At 48.0% G+C, this 17409-nt stretch overlaps 1 protein-coding gene across 1 annotated transcript; it reads left to right on the forward strand.

The window, feature by feature from the left end:
- The first annotated feature begins 977 nt into the window (after positions 1 to 977).
- Positions 978 to 3300, forward strand: LOC143410950 (keratin, type I cytoskeletal 16-like). Its single transcript, XM_076871766.2, has 6 exons — positions 978 to 1475; positions 1919 to 2001; positions 2128 to 2284; positions 2399 to 2560; positions 2656 to 2781; positions 3076 to 3300. The coding sequence occupies exons 1-6, from the start codon at positions 978 to 980 to the stop codon at positions 3298 to 3300; spliced, it is 1251 nt and encodes a 416-aa protein (XP_076727881.2).
- Positions 3301 to 17409: the final 14109 nt, after the last annotated feature.

Raw genomic sequence — 17409 nt, forward strand, 5'->3', positions numbered from 1 at the left:
AGAGGTGGAGTGAGGGGCAGCTGGGCTGCAAGGGAAGGATGGGAGGCTAAGGAGAGGCCAAGGGGCAGGGCTGGTCATGGGGCAGGGACAAGGGGGTCTTCCTTGCATGTTCTTTTGTGGCTGGTGGTGTGTCCTCTCCTTGTACAGATGAGAAAGCTAGTGTCCAAGGACCAGAGGACCTGCCTGGGCTCTGCAGGCTGTGGAGAGCAGCCTAGGAATGCAGCTGGTAGTGGGTGCCTTTTCCATGGCAACCTCGGAACCAGGCTAGAGCCAATGGGGAAAGAGAGTCCTGGGATTTTTCGATCTAGAAAAGATGCCCCAACCCTCCAGCCCAGCCTTGGAAAAACAGGCCCAGAGAAGGGAGGTGAGAACCCTCAGGTCACACAGTGAGATAAACAGAATCCCACCATGAACCCGGCTCTCTCCTATGAACCCAGCATATTGAACCCCCATAGCTGCACCCCAAGACAGCCCAGGAGGGCATCGCTGAGGGCTCTTTCAATCAAGGCACTCACTGTGGGGCAAGGAGTCCTTCTATTGGGCTGACTCACTGCCTGGGGACGCGACTGGCACAAAGCAGCCTGCACCAGGGCCCCACTGTCCCCTGGGGCTCCAGGAATGGGAACCGGCTCCCGGCCGCCTGGCTGCCCAGCCTGAGTCACTACTAACTCTGGGTTGTGCGTGTTTTTCACTTGGCCCCACACCCCCAGAGTTGGGTGGGAACTCTGAGACGGCACCGCACACAGAGAAGTGAGTCCACCCTGGGCTGAATAATCCAGAGTAGGAAGTCAGATGGGACCGGAGTGATGAAATCAGAGGGGAACCCGGAGTCAGCAGTTGGAGGGCCACGCCTTCCCCAGGTGCATATAAAGGATCCCGGGGATTGAGAGGCCACAGCATCCTCTCAGCCGTCCTGAGCACCTTTCTCTTCCCTCTGCCGACTCGCTCGCTCGCTCACTCACCTCCTCCTTGGCACCATGACCACCTGCAGCCGCCAGTTCACCTCCTCCAGCTCCATGAAGGGCTCCTGCGGCATCGGTGGTGGCTCCAGCCGCATCTCCTCTGTCCTGGCCGGAGGATCCTGCCGGGCGCCCAGCACCTATGGGGGCCTGTCAGTCACCTCCTCCCGCTTCTCCTCTGGGGGAGCCTGTGGGATGGGGGGCGGCTATGGCGGTGGCTTCAGCAGCAGCAGCAGCTTTGGTGGGGCCCTAGGTAGCGGCTTTGGGGGTGGCTTCGGTGGTGGCTTTGGTGCTGGTTTTGGTGTTGGCGATGGCGGCCTCCTGTCTGGCAATGAGAAGGTGACCATGCAGAACCTCAACGACCGCCTGGCCTCCTACCTGGACAAGGTGCGCGCCCTGGAGGAGGCCAACACCGACCTGGAGGTGAAGATCCGAGACTGGTACCAGAGGCAGCGGCCCTCCGAGACCAAAGACTACAGCCCCTACTTTAGGACCATCGAGGACCTGAGGAACAAGGTGGGTGACTGATGGTTGGGGTTTTGAGAGAGACCAGGGCTGCAGTGGCCTTGAGTAAATCGCTTGTTGGCAATTCCATTTACAAACAGGGAGACAGAGGTGCCTTTGGAGAGTGGCCAGATAACTGGTGGCAGAGGGTCCCTTTTCAGCATTTCTGTCTCCGCTGGGTCTGGAGCTCTGCATCTCCATGCAAGAGTTCATTATACTGCATGCTCAATTTCTCAACTTTGGGTCCAGGATAGGGGTGGTGGGAGATGTGGGTGCATCCCTGTACACCCTGAGCCAAGTGGAGAGGTGTCTTAGCCTGGTTGGGGGAATATAGGGCTTGCCCTGCCAGACAGCTGATACTCCAGTTTGGGAAGACTCCTTTTGTCCCTCTCTGCTCTTCACCCTTGAGCAGCAGGGTCCTTGATTGACCTCCTGTCCCGTCATCCCCATTCCAGATCATTACTGCCACCATGGAGAACGCACAGCCCATTCTGCAGATCGACAATGCCAGGCTGGCAGCTGACGACTTCAGAACCAAGTGAGCATCCCGCATGATGGGCTGAGGGCAGAGGACAGGGGACAAAGGAGTAGGGCTATCCATGCAGACATCAATCCTTGGGAACCTTAAGGAGGGGACCTGAGGCTCTGAACTCTGTCTTGCCAGGTATGAGCATGAGCTGGCCCTGCGCCAGACCGTGGAGGCAGACGTCAACGGCCTGCGCAGGGTGCTGGATGAGCTGACCCTGGCCAGAGCCGATCTGGAGATGCAGATTGAAAGCCTCAAGGAGGAGTTAGCCTACCTGAAGAAGAACCACGAGGAGGTGAGGCCATAGCCGGCTTTGGGGTTAGGAGGTTTTGGTTGGTTGAGTTGCTGGATCTGCCTAGACCCGGGAGAGGGGTCAGCTGATCTGACATCCCCTTCTATCCCTTCCTAGGAGATGCTTGCCCTGAGGGGTCAGACTGGTGGGGATGTCAATGTGGAGATGGACGCGGCCCCTGGTGTGGACCTGAGCCGCATCCTGAATGAGATGCGCGACCAGTATGAGCAGATGGCCGAGAAGAACCGCAGAGATGCTGAGGCCTGGTTCATAAGCAAGGCAAGGCTTGGGTCCTCTGCACTCCTACAGAAGGACTTCCTAGCTGGGGAGGCTTAGGAGAGCCTCACACCTTTTGCTCCTGTCTCCTATCTCAGACTGAGGAACTGAACAAAGAAGTGGCCTCTAACAGCGAACTGATACAGAGCGGCCGCAGTGAGGTGACTGAGCTCCGCAGAGTGTTCCAGGGCCTGGAGATCGAGCTGCAGTCCCAGCTTAGCATGGTATGAAGGATGAAGCCCACTGCAGCCCCCAAGTCACCAGCAGTGGCCACCCCCAGCAACACTGTCACAATCCAGTCCTATATTTTTTCCCCCCACTGGTGGAACTGGAGCCACCATAGTATCCATTGTAGAAATGGAGAAATTAAGGCCTAGAATGGTGAAATAATTTTCTCCATGTTATCTGACCCAGCTGGAGTCAAAAATCCTTGCATCTCTCAGGAAACATGGCCCAGAGACCTGGAGGGACAGGTGTGAACACCTCTGTTGACTTTCCTCTCCCTTCTCCATTTACAGAAAGCATCCCTGGAGAACAGCCTGGAGGAGACCAAAGGCCGCTACTGCATGCAGCTGTCCCAGATCCAGGGGCTGATTGGCAATGTGGAGGAGCAGCTGGCACAGCTGCGCTGCGAGATGGAACAGCAGAGCCAGGAGTACAAGATCCTGCTGGACGTGAAGACGCGGCTGGAGCAGGAGATCGCCACCTACCGCCGCCTGCTGGAGGGCGAGGACTCTCAGTGAGTGGGACCCCCAGTGTCGCCTCACAGCCTCTCAGCCCCCTGCTGTGTCCAGCTCATCTAATGCTCCGTTCTTTCCCCCACAGCCTCTCATCCTCGCAGCACTCATCTGGCCAATCCTATTCTTCCCGGGAAGGTAAGGTTCCTGGGGATCCTGGGCACTGTGGCCGAGCCCCTCTCTGCAGAGCCCCTGGGTCTGCCCAGGAGTCCGCTCAGCTCCCAGAGCCCTTCTCACCTCCGTTCCTCTCTCTCTCCGGCAGTCTTCTCATCCTCTCGCCAGACCCGGCCCATCCTCAAGGAACAGAGCTCCTCCAGCTTTAGCCAGAGCCAGAGCCAGAGCCAGAGCCAGAGCCAGAGCTCCAGGAACTGATCGGCCTCTCCCAGAACCTCCTGCCACCTGCAGGCCTCGTCTCCTGGAGGCCTGGGCCAGGACCCTTTCTCCCAGCGCGGCCCCAGCTGTCTCCCTTTCCCTGTGCTGGTGGTGGGCTAATAAAGCTGACTTTCTGGTTGATGCAAACCTGTGTGATCTCTGTGCTTGAGCTGATGAGAGGGAAGTTGAAGGTTTCTCCCAGGAGCCCTCCTGGGGCCCCATACCCAGAGGGGTGCAGGAAACAACATGTCTCAGAGGAGCTGGAAGGGTCTTCCTGGAAGAGCGCCATGCCATGGCGGGATGGGGTGGGCAGGAGACACAGGAAGGGGGGGAGGCTTTGGACATGAGTGGATGGTCTCCTTTGAAGCCTTCCACAGAAGTTCCTTCATTATTCTCCCTAACGACCCTGTGAGGGCTGTTGCCTCATTTTGGGCTTGACAACCCCTGGGATTCAGGGAGGTTAAGTAACTTGGGTAAAACCGTACAGATAGGAAGTGGCATTTGGAGTTCAAACTCAAGTGTACTTGGCTACAAAGTCCGTATCTTTCTCTGACCATCACTTTACCTTTTTAGGTATTTAACCTCAAAGATCCAAAGCTTGAGCTCTTAGCTCCACCCTTTGACTCTGTAGTGTTGGAGGGTGGAAGGGAGAACCTTATGTCTGGAGGATTGTCTTCCCCACGCCATCAGGGCCCTCCTCTTCCTGACTGTCCTTAGCTGTCAACTGAATGCTGACGAGTCCCCTAGGCAATATTTGCCACCCATGTCTTCCTCTTCCCTAGGGCTACCACCACATTCACAGCTTCTCCCTCTCTCCCTGGAACCGGGCACAGGCTACTATCTGGGCCTCTTGCTATCCATCTCGCCCACTCCTGATTTCTACTCAAAGACCTTTCTCACAAGAAGTGGTCAAGCTCCGGATCAAGGATGTCATCAGGACTCCCCACCTTAATAATCCGTGATGGTTCCCTTTTCCTTTGCTGCTCAGCTCTTGAGTCTGTCCTGCTGCCTCTCCCTGCCCCGTGCCCATGAGTCACCCCTTGCTGACTAATTGCATGGCCCACACCTCTCAGTCACTGTTCCTTCTTCCTGATGCTTCCATACTTTATATATTTTAAGTGGGTTTTTTTGGGGGGTGGTTTTGGGGATTGAACCCAGGGGTGCTTAACCACTGAGCCACACCCCCAGCCTTTAATTTTTTTTTTTTTTGGAGTTGTAGATGGAAAGAATACTTTCATTTTATTTGTTTATTTTTATGTAGTGCTGAGGATTGAACCCAGTGCCTCATGCATACTAAGCAAGTGCTCTACCACTGAGCCCCAGCCCCAGCCCCAAACTTTATAATTTTTAAATTAAAAAAAAAAACAAAGCTACATATGTATAACATCTTAATACTTTTGTGTGTGTGTGTGTGTGTGTGTGTGTGTGTGTGTGAAAAAGAGGCATTTCCAAGTGGACCTCATTCCTAAATTTCTACTTCCCATTTTCAACATAAGCTGTTTATTTTGGTATTTAATTCCTTCCTTATTTATTTATTCTGTCGATGGACACAATACCTGTATTTTATTTGTTTTTATTTTTATGTGATGCTGGGGATTGAAACCAGTGCCTCACTCATGCTAGGCAATCACTCTACCACTGAGCCACATCCCTGGCCCCTTACCTCTTATTTCTAAGTAATAGGAGTATACTACCATTTCTTGATTTTTAAAATGTAGTTTTTAATCACTTGGTTTCCTATGAAGGATGAGGGCTCAGTTCTCATATATTGCATTATTCCCCCCACTTCATTTTTAAAAATATCTTTATTTTTATTCATTTGTTTTTGTGTGGTGCTGAGGATCCAACCCAGTGGCTCATGCGTGGGGGACAAGCACTCTACCACTGAACTACAACCCCAACGCCCCCCTACTTCTTAACTTCTCTTCTTCCCACCTCTTAATATATTAATATTTTTCATTAGTTAAATGTTTAATGTTTACATTGGTATGACTACTTATATATTATTCATAGTGTGGTAGTAGAAGCAAATGTGACTCCATTTTGTTTTGTGACTTCATCCTGTAGAACAACCATGCCAAGTAGAAGGGTCATGACTGGGACAAGATGTTCTTTTCCTTTTGCTATAGTTCCTTTAAGAACATGGAACTACCTAATGGGGTAGTTTCTGTAACTAGGGTAACAGGGCTCTGTTTCTGTAACTGGGTTGACTGGGCTAACTGTGATTGGTTAGGCTACCCACCGCTTGACTGCACTCTCCCGCTTCTGTAACCTGGCTTGCTTGCATTGGCTGGACCCCCGAACATCCCTTTTGCGGTTTTCAGGCTTATAAGGAGCGCCCTTGCAATTGTTGGGGGCTGATCAGGGAACAGCTTTTTGTTCTGGTCAGCCGCCACCGGTGTGCTTCAATAAAGGCTTGATTTGATTATACGTGAGTGGTCTGGAAGTCAGTTTATGAAACCCTGGGATGAAGCTTTAACTAATAACAATAGTCAAATCATATTTTTTACTATATTGAATTTCTTTGAAATAAATACATATTTTTCAATTTGCTTAGGTTTTCTATGTACCTATCATTCATTTGTCCCCTAACTCATGGCTGGAAGTATGTCTCTTCTTTATGGTATTCCATTAGTATCAGCTTCTTGAAGGTGTCTCTCCCGGAGCCCTGTCCTCCTGCCCCAGTCTTTTCTGAGGCTCCCCAGGCCTGCTGCCCAACTGTCATCTCAGAATTTCTCTTCACTCTCATCCTGGGCATCTCTTATTTTTTCTGTATTGTATCCATTGTTCTCTGAATCTCATGTCTCCCTGTTTCTCTCCTCCCCCTCTTTTTTAAAAAATATTTTTAGTTGTAGATGGACACGATACTTTTATTTTATTTATTGACTTTTATATAGTGCTGAGGATCGAACCCATTGCCTCACACATGCTAGGCAAGCGCTCTACCACTGAGCCACAACCCCAGCCTCTCTACTCCCCCTCTTAATTTTAGTGAAGCACACCTTGTTCACCAAATCTGCTCCCCAGATCATAGGGTGAACCTATGACTCAGAACTCAAAATCCCAATATGCAAAGGTAACCACTGGTACCAAGTTTCTTGCTCATAAACACACATAACACACAAAAACACACACACACACGAAATATGCTTATATCTACACATTACAATTCTAACTATGATTACACTGGCCGTTCATACCATTTTGCATTCTTGTATTCTTTTTTTTTTTCTACTGGGGATAGAACCCAGGGCCTTGTGCATGCTAGGCAAGTGCTCTATCACTGAGTAGCACCCTTGGCATCCATTTTTATTATTACTATAATAGAAATATCTTTCTATATTATTAAAAGTGTATACTTTCTTTTTTTTTCTTTTCTTTTCTTTTTTTATTATTAGTTGTTCAAAACATTACAAAGCTCTTGACATATCATATTTCATACATTTGATTCAAGCGGATTATGAACTCCCATTTTTACCCCGTATACATATTGCAGATTCACATTGGTTATATACATTTCTAATGTTGTTTCCACTGTTTGCTGCTGTCATTGAAAATAGCCCAGCAATGATCATCTTTCTGCACAATCCTTACACCAATATTTTAGATTATTTCCTTAGGCTAGATTTACAGGAGCATAATTACTAAGTGAGAAGATACAAATGTTTTAAGCTTCTTGATTGGTATTGTGAAATTGATTTTAAATGAAGTTGTGCCAATCTGCATAATTTGCAAACAGGCAATGGGAATTTCCAAACATTTACACTGACTGAGCATTGTCTTTTAAATACTTCTTGTGTAAGTTGATTTGGAAGGCCCTTACACAGGGACATAGACAGGCTTACTACTCAACTCCAGGGCTGGTACAGATGTTCATGAGTTGTTCAGTAGTGAGATGTCGGAACAACCTCTACTTGGGTGCTTTTATTAGTATTATAATAACATATAATATAGTTACTTGTGCCTCTGTCTTCAGAGTGCACACCCTTGGATTACTTAGGCTTGAGTTATTGTCAGAATTTGTGAAATACTAGTTTAGATATATAAATACTATATTTATACTATATATATAAATAATATATATATATAAATACTATATTTAGATGGACCCTTGGGAAGCTCCATAAGAAAGGTCCCTGCTTGACAGATGAGAAAACTGAGGTCTGTGTTTGTCAGGCTTGCATTACTATAATGAAATTTCAGAGGCTGGTTCTGAAAAGGAGGTTTATTTTGACACATGACTGTCAAGGTTCAAAGTAGTAGATTGGGCAGGAGGTGGGTGGGCATTGGTTCGGCCTCAGGTGATGGCCTTCTTGCTGGCAGAGTTCCAAGGTAGTACAGGGCATCACTTGGCAAGAGATGGTGAGTGTATATGCCTGTGTCGATGTGTCTGGTCTGTCCCTCCTCCGTCTCTACCCTAATGATCTTATCTAAACCTAACCACTTTCCAAAGATGTTACATACCCCCCAATACCATAGTTGATTAAGTTTATCCCCTCTTGCTACCATGAACATAGGACTTTCGGGATTGTACTCATTATGAGTTGTGGGGCAGGGAGATCCTATTCAAATCACAGCAAGCTCTAAAGTAATTGAGGGAAAAACAAACAAACACAACAACATTCTCAGGGTCTGACAGCTTGTTGGTAAAACCCCTGAGAGCAAGAGCCATGTTCTTCTTGTTTGTCGCTGTATCTTCTGTTAGTGGAACATTTACCTTTAAATTTTTTTTTTATTGGTTCTTTTAGTTATATATAACATTTGGATTCATTTAAAGAAGGACAATATCAAAGCAGAAATGTGAGTTTCTGTTTCAATAAAGGAAGTAGCTTTTCCATCTAGGAATGCTTACTACCTGGATCTCCCAAACTCAGGTTCAAGTCCCAAATCAGACTGCAGCTGGCTTTTGACGGCCTCTCCCACTTCTAAAATCCTGGACCCGAGGTGAGGAGATTGAGCACTCCCTCTGTGCCTTGTAACTTGTCTATTTGGAACACACCCTCGGATTCCTTAGGCTTGAGTTAGTGTCAGAGTTTGTGAAATACTATTTTAGATAATTGCATGAAGTGCTAAGACAATAACTGGAGTAAGAATTAATGATAGCCCATAAAGTGTATCTGCTGATGTAAATGAATTAGTGGTCAACTCGTAAGGTTTTGCTTTCTTTGGAGCCATTGTTTCCAAGAGCTATAAAAAGCTCAGTGTCTCTCCTGGTGTCTGAGATAAGCAACTGGCTATGCTTGCTTTCCCACCGCTGCAGCATGTTTAAGACCTTCTGACAGCTCCCTGAAAGACAAACACAAAGGAGACTTTTTGTTTTCTAGTCAACAACAACCCCCAGATAGTACCTTACACACAAGGGGTGCTCAGTCAAGATTTGTGGAGTCAAGCCATGGACCTTTGGTTTAGAAGTCTCTGCTCCTTCAGATTTCTGTGAAGTTCTCAAGTGCTTCTGTGCATTCCATGTGCCTCTCCCTATGCCAGCACCAGGCAGCTTCCATGGGTAGGTAGATGAGAGAGTGAATACCCACTGAGTCCTGGAGGGATGGAGCCCTATCTACTAGAGCTGAGGCACCAAGCCAGTGGAGCTCTTGATCTGCTCCTTCCTCTAAGGTGCTCGGTGGGTCACCACCAGGGGCAGGTGTAGCTCCATGGCCACTGATGGCTTTGTGCAGATGGAGATGTGGTAAGGCAAAGATGGCGGCTGCACAGGAGAAGACCCCATTTTTTTGATTTCACTCCCTGCTAACGCATTGCTGGGCTGCAGGGGTCCCTCTTTCTCCTCCAACTATAGAATTATTGCTTATCAAACAGATATACTTTTTTGCCTTTAAGCTTTTAGCTACCACGTGGATAGTATGACAACATAAACAATATGTAGAAAAAGAAAAAATCCATCCATTGTCTAGCCCCAGAGTTTTTATCCTCCAAGACGATTTTCCAGCCTCATAATGTGGGAATCAATAGCAAAGATGATTTGCTGGTTATTTAGGGGGTTTCATTTAATGTTTAATTCATAGAGATAAAAGGATATACATATGAGGATATTTATTGCTGCATTATTTGTAGAGAGAGAAAATGAAAAGTAAATTTTGTACTGGTAATGAATGGGTTGTATAAATAACGATCCATTTATACCATGGAGAATTAGGTAGTCATCAAGGTCAATAAATTGGACCCATGTCAGATGGCAAGGAGGGATTCCTCCAGGTATTGGGGAGAGAGAAGAGCATATGTAGTATATTGATTTTACTTATGTGAAATAAACAATAACATATCCCTCATTTCTCATTTACATATATACATATAGTATGTAGGTATGTATGTATGATTAAATGAACACCAGAAGTATGAACAGATACATATGAAACTATTAACATAGATTGCCTTGAGGTGGGGTGGAAGGATGTGAATGGAGGGAACAGGTAGAGGGCTACAGGGATCCAACAGGTAGGGGGGCTACAGGGATCCTTGAAAAATAGGAAGAGAAAAAATGGTGCACAAACTTTTATACTTATGCATAAAATTGTGCATGCATGTGTATGAATAAAGAAATTAAACAAAAAATTGAACATTGGGCTGGGGATACAGCTCAGTTGGTAGAGTGCTTACCTTGCATGCACAAGACACTGAGTTCAATCCCTAGCACCAGAAAAAAAAAAAATTAAACATCAAGATTCAGTTAATTTGTTGAATACCACATTAACTTCCTAGCTAATCTGACCTCTCAATTTTATATTACCATAGCATATATTTTTAATTTACTTTGTGCTCAGATAATAATAAGATTAGTCTATTAAAAGTGATAACCAAAAGAAAAAAAAATAACTAAAGTAAGATTGTAGTCTCTTGCAAAAGGTGGAGGGTCGAGGCCAATTTAGGTTTGAATTTTGAGGGTGACGTTGGGAAGATCCTCTCGTTGATGAGTCTTGGTTTCCTCATCGGTAACTTCAGGGTATTAGCGTCTACCTGAAGGGGTCATGTAAGGATTAAAAGTGATAAAGGGTAGACAAAACACACAGTGGGCACCCAATAAATATTTGTTCGCTCCTTTCCTCTTCTTTGTGACAGTTTTCAAAGGGGCCCGACCCTTTATTGCCCAGTCAACTCTTGCAGCAGGGCTGGTGGACTGACTCTCAAGGCTGCGCTGGAGCAAATGCCTCCTCCCTGCGTGCTCTCTGTCAGCTCCATTCACCTGACTCATCCCATTACCGGTGAAGAAACTGAGGCTCAAGGAGGCTGAGCAACTTACCTTAGGATGTATGGATGGTAGGTAGGGGGTCAGAATGACTCCCAGGAGGGTGGCAGACCCCTGGCCTCATTTGACTTGCTCAGGTTTGCAGAGAAATCAAGTTCTAGTGGCAGTTCAGTGAATTCAGCCCAAGTTCACTTCAGACTACTCTTGGACCAGGTGTTGCGCTGGGCTCTGGGTAGTACAGCGACAACTCAGGAGCCACCCTGGACTTAAATGAAATACTTCTTATAGCAGGCGGGTAGGGAAGGTGCTCTTTGTCCTCTTTCTCCTGGAGGTGGCTCTAGTGTGTGTGGGGGTGGAGACCATGGTAGAGGTTAGTTTCACCTCTAAGCTAGCCCCAGGGAAGAGTTGCTTAAACTGGTTCTGTTCCGTCTACCAAGACTCAACTGGGGGGGGGGGTGTGTGTCAAAAACTTTGTAACAAAAGTGTTACAAACTTCCCTTTTCTACCACCTCTTCCATCACCACTGACTCTACCACAATCACCACATCCCATACCATTATCACCTCCATCTCCATTGCTACAACACCACTGCTGTACCCAATATCATCACCCCTGCCACCCCACTCCATAGCATTACTACCACCATTCCATCACCACCACCACCTCCGTTACCTCCCACATGCCTGGCACCCTCACCTCCCATCCCCTATTGCTCTTTGAAGGGGCTGTTGTCCATGTGGGTTAAGTTGGACGAGGAGTAAACCAAGTCTTTGGACGCAAAAGACACCACTCAAGCAGGGAGAGCAGGAGGACAGACACGCCCTGGGTGTGGCAGCAGAGGGATCCTCTCTGGATACTGACAGAGAAGTCAATTAATAGAATCCTGATGTTGGGATCCCTTGAAAAAAGACCAGATAATGTGGCCACCCAGTCTTGCACCTTGCCACCAGGGTTCCCATGGGGCTCCCGGGGGCAGGCAGACCTTGGTTAGGCTGGTGAAGCCTGGGTAGCTTCTGGATGCAGCCTCCACTTCTGTCCACCTGGAGAGTCTCCTCTTATCACTGGGGCCACCAACTCTTCTCCTTCTCCCAATCTGGTTTCCCTCTTTCACTGGGAAGCAGGGTTGCTTTGCTTTTTGCTTGCTTCTCCTAGTCTATTGTTTAATGGCCTAAACTTCAAGGCCCATCAGCGTGCTGGAGCTGCCTTATATTGGCTCTTGAGAGCCAAGGTTCAAATTCCAGGAATTTTTCAAGCTGACTGTTAAACACAGCCAGCATTTAACAATTAAATTCTATAAGCTTAAGGTTAATTAAATTACATCGAGAACAAAGGTAATACATAAAGCCCATTACTTCCAGCTTATTTTACTACATTTACTACACCTGTGCTCTCCAGGTTACTTATAATTATTTATTCCAGATGGTGGATATTCTATATACTGGTGTGTTACTGTACATCTCTCCCCAACTCTGTGTTAAGTGACTTCACCTCCATTGGTTGAAATTGGCCATGGTGGGGGTATTTATACCATGAAAATAATAAACACTATGCATCAGAGCTTGATTTATTGATTGTTTAGATTTAAGAACATGATAAAATTAGCCACTGAGTGCCCAGAAGTGTTTGGAGGTTGGTGCCTGCTTGGCACTTTTGGGACACCCACACATTTAGCAGTGGCTGGAGGAGAATTCCAGGAGGCAGGAGCTGCAGGAGACACTGGCTCTTGGGGCCTGAGGCCCAGGGAGGCCTCCTCTTGAAGTCTGAAGATAGCCCTTCTCACAGAAAGGTTGTTAGGATTCAACGAGATACTGAGTTCCTGGCACAGCAGGAGCTCCGTAAACTGAAGCTCTCCGTCTCTTCTGATTCTATAAAGACCGACTTCTGAGACTTAGAAGATGCTGTGTCTGTCCTGACTGTCAGATATGCCTCCAGTTAGTGAGAGTTTTATATTCCATGTTTCCCTTTTATCTTGACTGCCAGGAAGCCCAGAGCTGAGTGTCAGGTATAGTTAGCCTTCTTCTTCCCTGTAACTATCCCCATCCCACAACTTGGGATGACTGCTTGGATCATTAAGAGTTGGGCCAGGTCTGTGCCCCCTTCTTTTGATACCAGACACTTCTTGGTCATTTTTATGGGTCAGGGGGGACATGTATACTTGTTGGGTTAGTCATAGGAATCCAGTCACTGACCATGTTGAGCCATGCAGAAGGCTTTCCTGTGATTTTTCAAATTTAAGTTAATCCTCTCTGGGTTTAAGCTGAAGGATGAGCTTAGGGCTGCCTTGTAGGTGCAGCTGGATGTGTGCAAATAAAGAGAAAGAGCAAGGCAGAGGTGTCAGTGTAAGTGTGTGTGTGTGTGTGTGTGTGTGTGTGTGTGTGTGTGCATGTAGAGGCTGGATGCAGTGGGCCTCTCCCTGTGGCAGTCTTGTGCCCCCTTTTCCCTGTTTTGGTGATGAGAGCCAATGAACCTCCTCTTTTAGAAGTTAATTCATGTTGGTTTTCGGTTGCTTGCAACCAACATGTGCTCCTAAATATACTCCGTTTCCCAAGTTTTTCTTTCTTTCTTTCTTTCTTTTTTTTACAGGCTAATTTTAATTCTTTAATTTTACCAAACTCTTGATTTATCTTCTACTCTTGCTGGATAGTTTTAGTTTTATGATAGAATATGTCTTTTTTCCCTAAGCCAAGCCCTCTTTTGGAACTGGGAGACATAAAAGTATTGCAGACATTGCCTCCATTGCCCCCAGAGTCAGGGCTGGGAGGAGAAGAACCAGCTCTAGCTGATGATGGGTGATCTAGGGGCACTCCTTGGTCTCAGGACTACATGAGAACTGAGCTCCTGCCTCCTCGGCTCCTAGTCGAGGTCAAGGGAAGCCAGCACTGGGCCCCCAGCCTCACAGGATTGTGGGTCTTCTCCTCTTATGTCCTGCTGACTTCCTCAGCAGGGTCCCACAGACTCCATCCTGGCCAGGTTCTTACAGACCTAGATCATCACTGATGGCCTCTGAGCTCCCCCTGGCCTCCCTGCCTGTTCCCCCTCCATCACTCCAGAGGCCAGTCCTGTTCAGGACTCTTGTTCTTTACCTCAAGATCTTTGCCTGAGTTTTGATACCTGTTCTCTTTTGCGCTCACTCTTACCTCCACTGGTTGAACTCTAGGACTTAATTGAAGAATTTTTAAAAATCAAACACTGACTTTGCACCAAGCTCCTTAGCAGCCACTCACGCTGAATTATCTACTCCTCTTGATGCCCCTGCCAGGTGGGAACTATCTTCATGCCCATGTGGCAGGACACTGAGGCGTGGGGACTGCCGTGGCTTGTCAAGGTCTCATGTCTGTGTGGGGGTGGAGTCTAGACTTGAACCACAGTCTTTCGGACAGGGGAGGTCCTGCTTCTTCCCCCGTTGTGACACCTCTCAGTCCAGGAAGGGGGGTGGGCTGCAAGATGCTGGAGCTCTGAAGCCTCTGACCGGTGGAAACAACTCCTTTCATTTCTACCCTTGAGGCTGCCGAGACTTGACACGGCTCCTTTCCCTGGGTCCTCGTCCCTCCATCCTGGCCTCAAAAAGACTCCTGACCCAGCTATTCTGACCTAAGTGCTGACTCTGGGGTGACTCATCTGCTGAGGCCTGGAGTTCCCACAGCCATGCCCCCAGCTGGGAATGCCCTCCCCACTCCACCCTTCAGGCCTCTTCCTGCTTTCAAACCTGAGTCAAGGCACCCTTTCCAAGAAGCTTCTGAGGGCTACCACGCTACGCTGCTGCTCCTCAGCTCTGGGCTCCCCTGAGCCTATGGGATAGAGAAAACCCTGGGCTTGGTTACCCTCCACCATCAGACTGGATGGACAGGGCAAGGGCTGTGCCTTCTTCACCAGACCCGAGTCATCACCAGGCACCTGCTATGTGAGAGATGCTGTGACTCCCTAAGGCATGGCGTAGAATAATGATGGGGGCTCAGATCCCAGAGGCAGCGGGAGGGCAGGAGAGAAAAGTGACATGAAGTGCTGGGGTGGGGACTTCCTGGGAGAGGAGAGGTCTGAGCCAACACCATCCTTTACCTGGATAATGGTGAGTCCTCCCTACCAGTTTTCTCCTCAAGTGTGTGCCACAAGATACCACAGGGACCTTTGGAAACATACCCAACAGTATCACTGCCCAGCTTAGAGCTCTCCAGGAGCCCCGGTGTTGTCAGGACGAAGTCTGAGATCCTCAGTGCCTTCATATCAGGGGCCTCTGCTCTCAATTGCGCCAGGCAGTGGTAGCCATATTTAACTGCTTGCAGTTCCCACCAGACCTATTTAACACCTGTTCATCTCCGCTCAGGGGCTTCACTGAGCAAAGGGGATATCTTTTCCTCTTTTTTGGCTTGCTTAGTATCCATTCATCTTCAAGGTTCCATTGGTTAAGAGCTCTTCTTGGATGCTTGGGCTGGGCTGCCTGCCCTTTCTCTGAGCTCCATTCATCCCTCAATACCTGTCCACCCACCATCCACCTTCCTTTTAGTCATCCCTCTGTCCATCCACTCATCCATCCATCCATTATCATTTCTTCCTTCCAGCCATTCATTCATCTGCTCCCTTGTCCATCTACCATCTTTCTTTCCATTTACCCAACCATCTGCCTAATCACCCTCCATTCATCCATCTACCACGCATCCATCCATCTGGTAACCCATCATCATCCATCCACCCACCCATCCATCTAGTCATCTACTTTTCCACATTCCCTTGCTTTTGCCCCATTTTCCCTCTTTCTCCTTGACTCTTCACCCCCTCCCACTCTGTCCTTCCTTCCTTCAATGAGCACCTGCTTTATGCCACATAGTCTTCAGAAATCACATCTTAAGCTATGTGTTGAGCAGAGACTTTGTCCTAAAGAAGGTGAGGGATTTGGGTAGGAAGAGAGGACAGATGTGCACAGAGGCTAGGAGATGGATGGGGATGTAGGGGTCAGTGAGGAGACTGACCTGTTGAGGATGGGACTTGATTTACTGGGGAGGGGTGCAACATGGGTAACGGGCTGGAGAATTTAAACTGTGTTTTCCCTCTACTGGGGACTCACGGAGGGGTTGTGAACTAATCTGTTGCTGGTTCTTAGCCACCTGACTCTCTGTGTTTTCTTTTCTCTCTCTCTCTCTCTTTTTTTTTTTTTTGGTACCGGGGAATTAAACTCAGGGGCACTTGACCACAGAGCCACAGACAGGATCTCACTGAATTGCTTAGTGTCTTGCTTTTGCTGAAGCTGGCTTTGAACTCACAACACTCCTGTCTCAGCCTCCCAAGCCACTGGGATTACAGGCGTCTGCCACTGTGCCTGGCTCTCCATGTTCTTAACAACATGAATGTCACTCTGGGGTACAGACACAGCACATAATCTCACCCTGCCTAGCTCAGAGCCCTGATGATACTGTTAAATATTTTTCGCTTTTGAAGGAGACTATGCTGTGGGACTTTGGACATGCCCCTTCCCTTTTCAGTGTCTCATGATTTCCCCTTATAAACTTTTGACATTGAACTAGATGACTTCTGAGGTCCCTTTGGCTCTGAATTTTGGGGACTTTCTGGCAGGAGGTGAACTGTCCTTTGAAAGTGAAGGTGGAAACCAGGCAAAGTGGGGCTGAATCCTGAGTATCTTCTTGTTGTGGACACTGAGAAGCTCCTTGACACCTGGGCCTTTGTCATCTACACCGTGGGATGATTAGCTCTTGGTCCACTAGCTTTTGCAGCATAGCTAAGAGGCTCAGACCAGGCCATGGACATTGAAACACTCAGCTTGGCCTGCCTGTTGTCATACCAGACTCTGACGTGGACGCTTGGCCCAGATGGGCAGGCTGGCCTGGGAAAGCAGTGGGTGGCAGAACTCTCTAGGGAAAAGGGGACTGCAGGGCCTCAGAAAGGTGCTCTAGGCTTTCAGTGAACTCCCGTGCCTGCAGTTCTGCCTGCTCACCTGTTCCTTGTCCCTATCCTAGCCCTGCCCTCTGGGAGCTGAGGCTGATTAGGCCCCAGACCATTATCCCTGCAATTGACAGTCTTGAGTGCTATACACAGATGCCTGAGGCTTGGAGAGAGGGGTGGGCAGAGTGAAGGGGGCCAGCAGAGAAGGAAAGAAGCCCAGTTCTGGGAAGACCCTGGGGGTCTAGGGATAACAATTTGTCACTCAAGTCTGAGCCTTTCTGGACCTCAGACTTCCCACCTGGGGCCTGGGGAGGACCTTGCTTGACTACCCACTTTTTCCTGAAAGGGCTCTCAAGGCCTAGAAAAAGACTCCAGGCAGTGGTGATTAGAGAGACACTTGGTGTCTCTCCAAGGAAAGCCAGTATGGAGTGTCCTAGGCAGGCCCAGGAGAGGGTTAGAGGAGGGAGCAAGAGAGTTCTTTTTCTAGGTCTGTAACTCCAAGTCTCTCATGGAGGCACAATTCTTCAAAGAGTCCAGAATCAATAAGTTTCTTTTTTTAAAAAAATATTTATTCTTAAGTTTTAGGTGGGCACTCTATCTTACATTTATGTGGTGCTGAGGATTGAACCCAGTGCCTCATGCATGCTAGTGAG

Source organism: Callospermophilus lateralis, chromosome 11 (assembly GCF_048772815.1).
Source record: "Callospermophilus lateralis isolate mCalLat2 chromosome 11, mCalLat2.hap1, whole genome shotgun sequence".
Lineage (NCBI taxonomy): Eukaryota > Metazoa > Chordata > Mammalia > Rodentia > Sciuridae > Callospermophilus > Callospermophilus lateralis.

Bases quoted from the DNA above. Each gene is read 5' to 3' on its own strand.
- LOC143410950 (XM_076871766.2), top strand. From the start codon at position 978: ATGACCACCTGCAGCCGCCAGTTCACCTCCTCCAGCTCCATGAAGGGC. The intron at 2,002-2,127 runs GTGAGCATCCCG...CTGTCTTGCCAG, and splicing joins GCTGACGACTTCAGAACCAA to GTATGAGCATGAGCTGGCCC. The intron at 2,782-3,075 runs GTATGAAGGATG...CTCCATTTACAG, and splicing joins TGCAGTCCCAGCTTAGCATG to AAAGCATCCCTGGAGAACAG.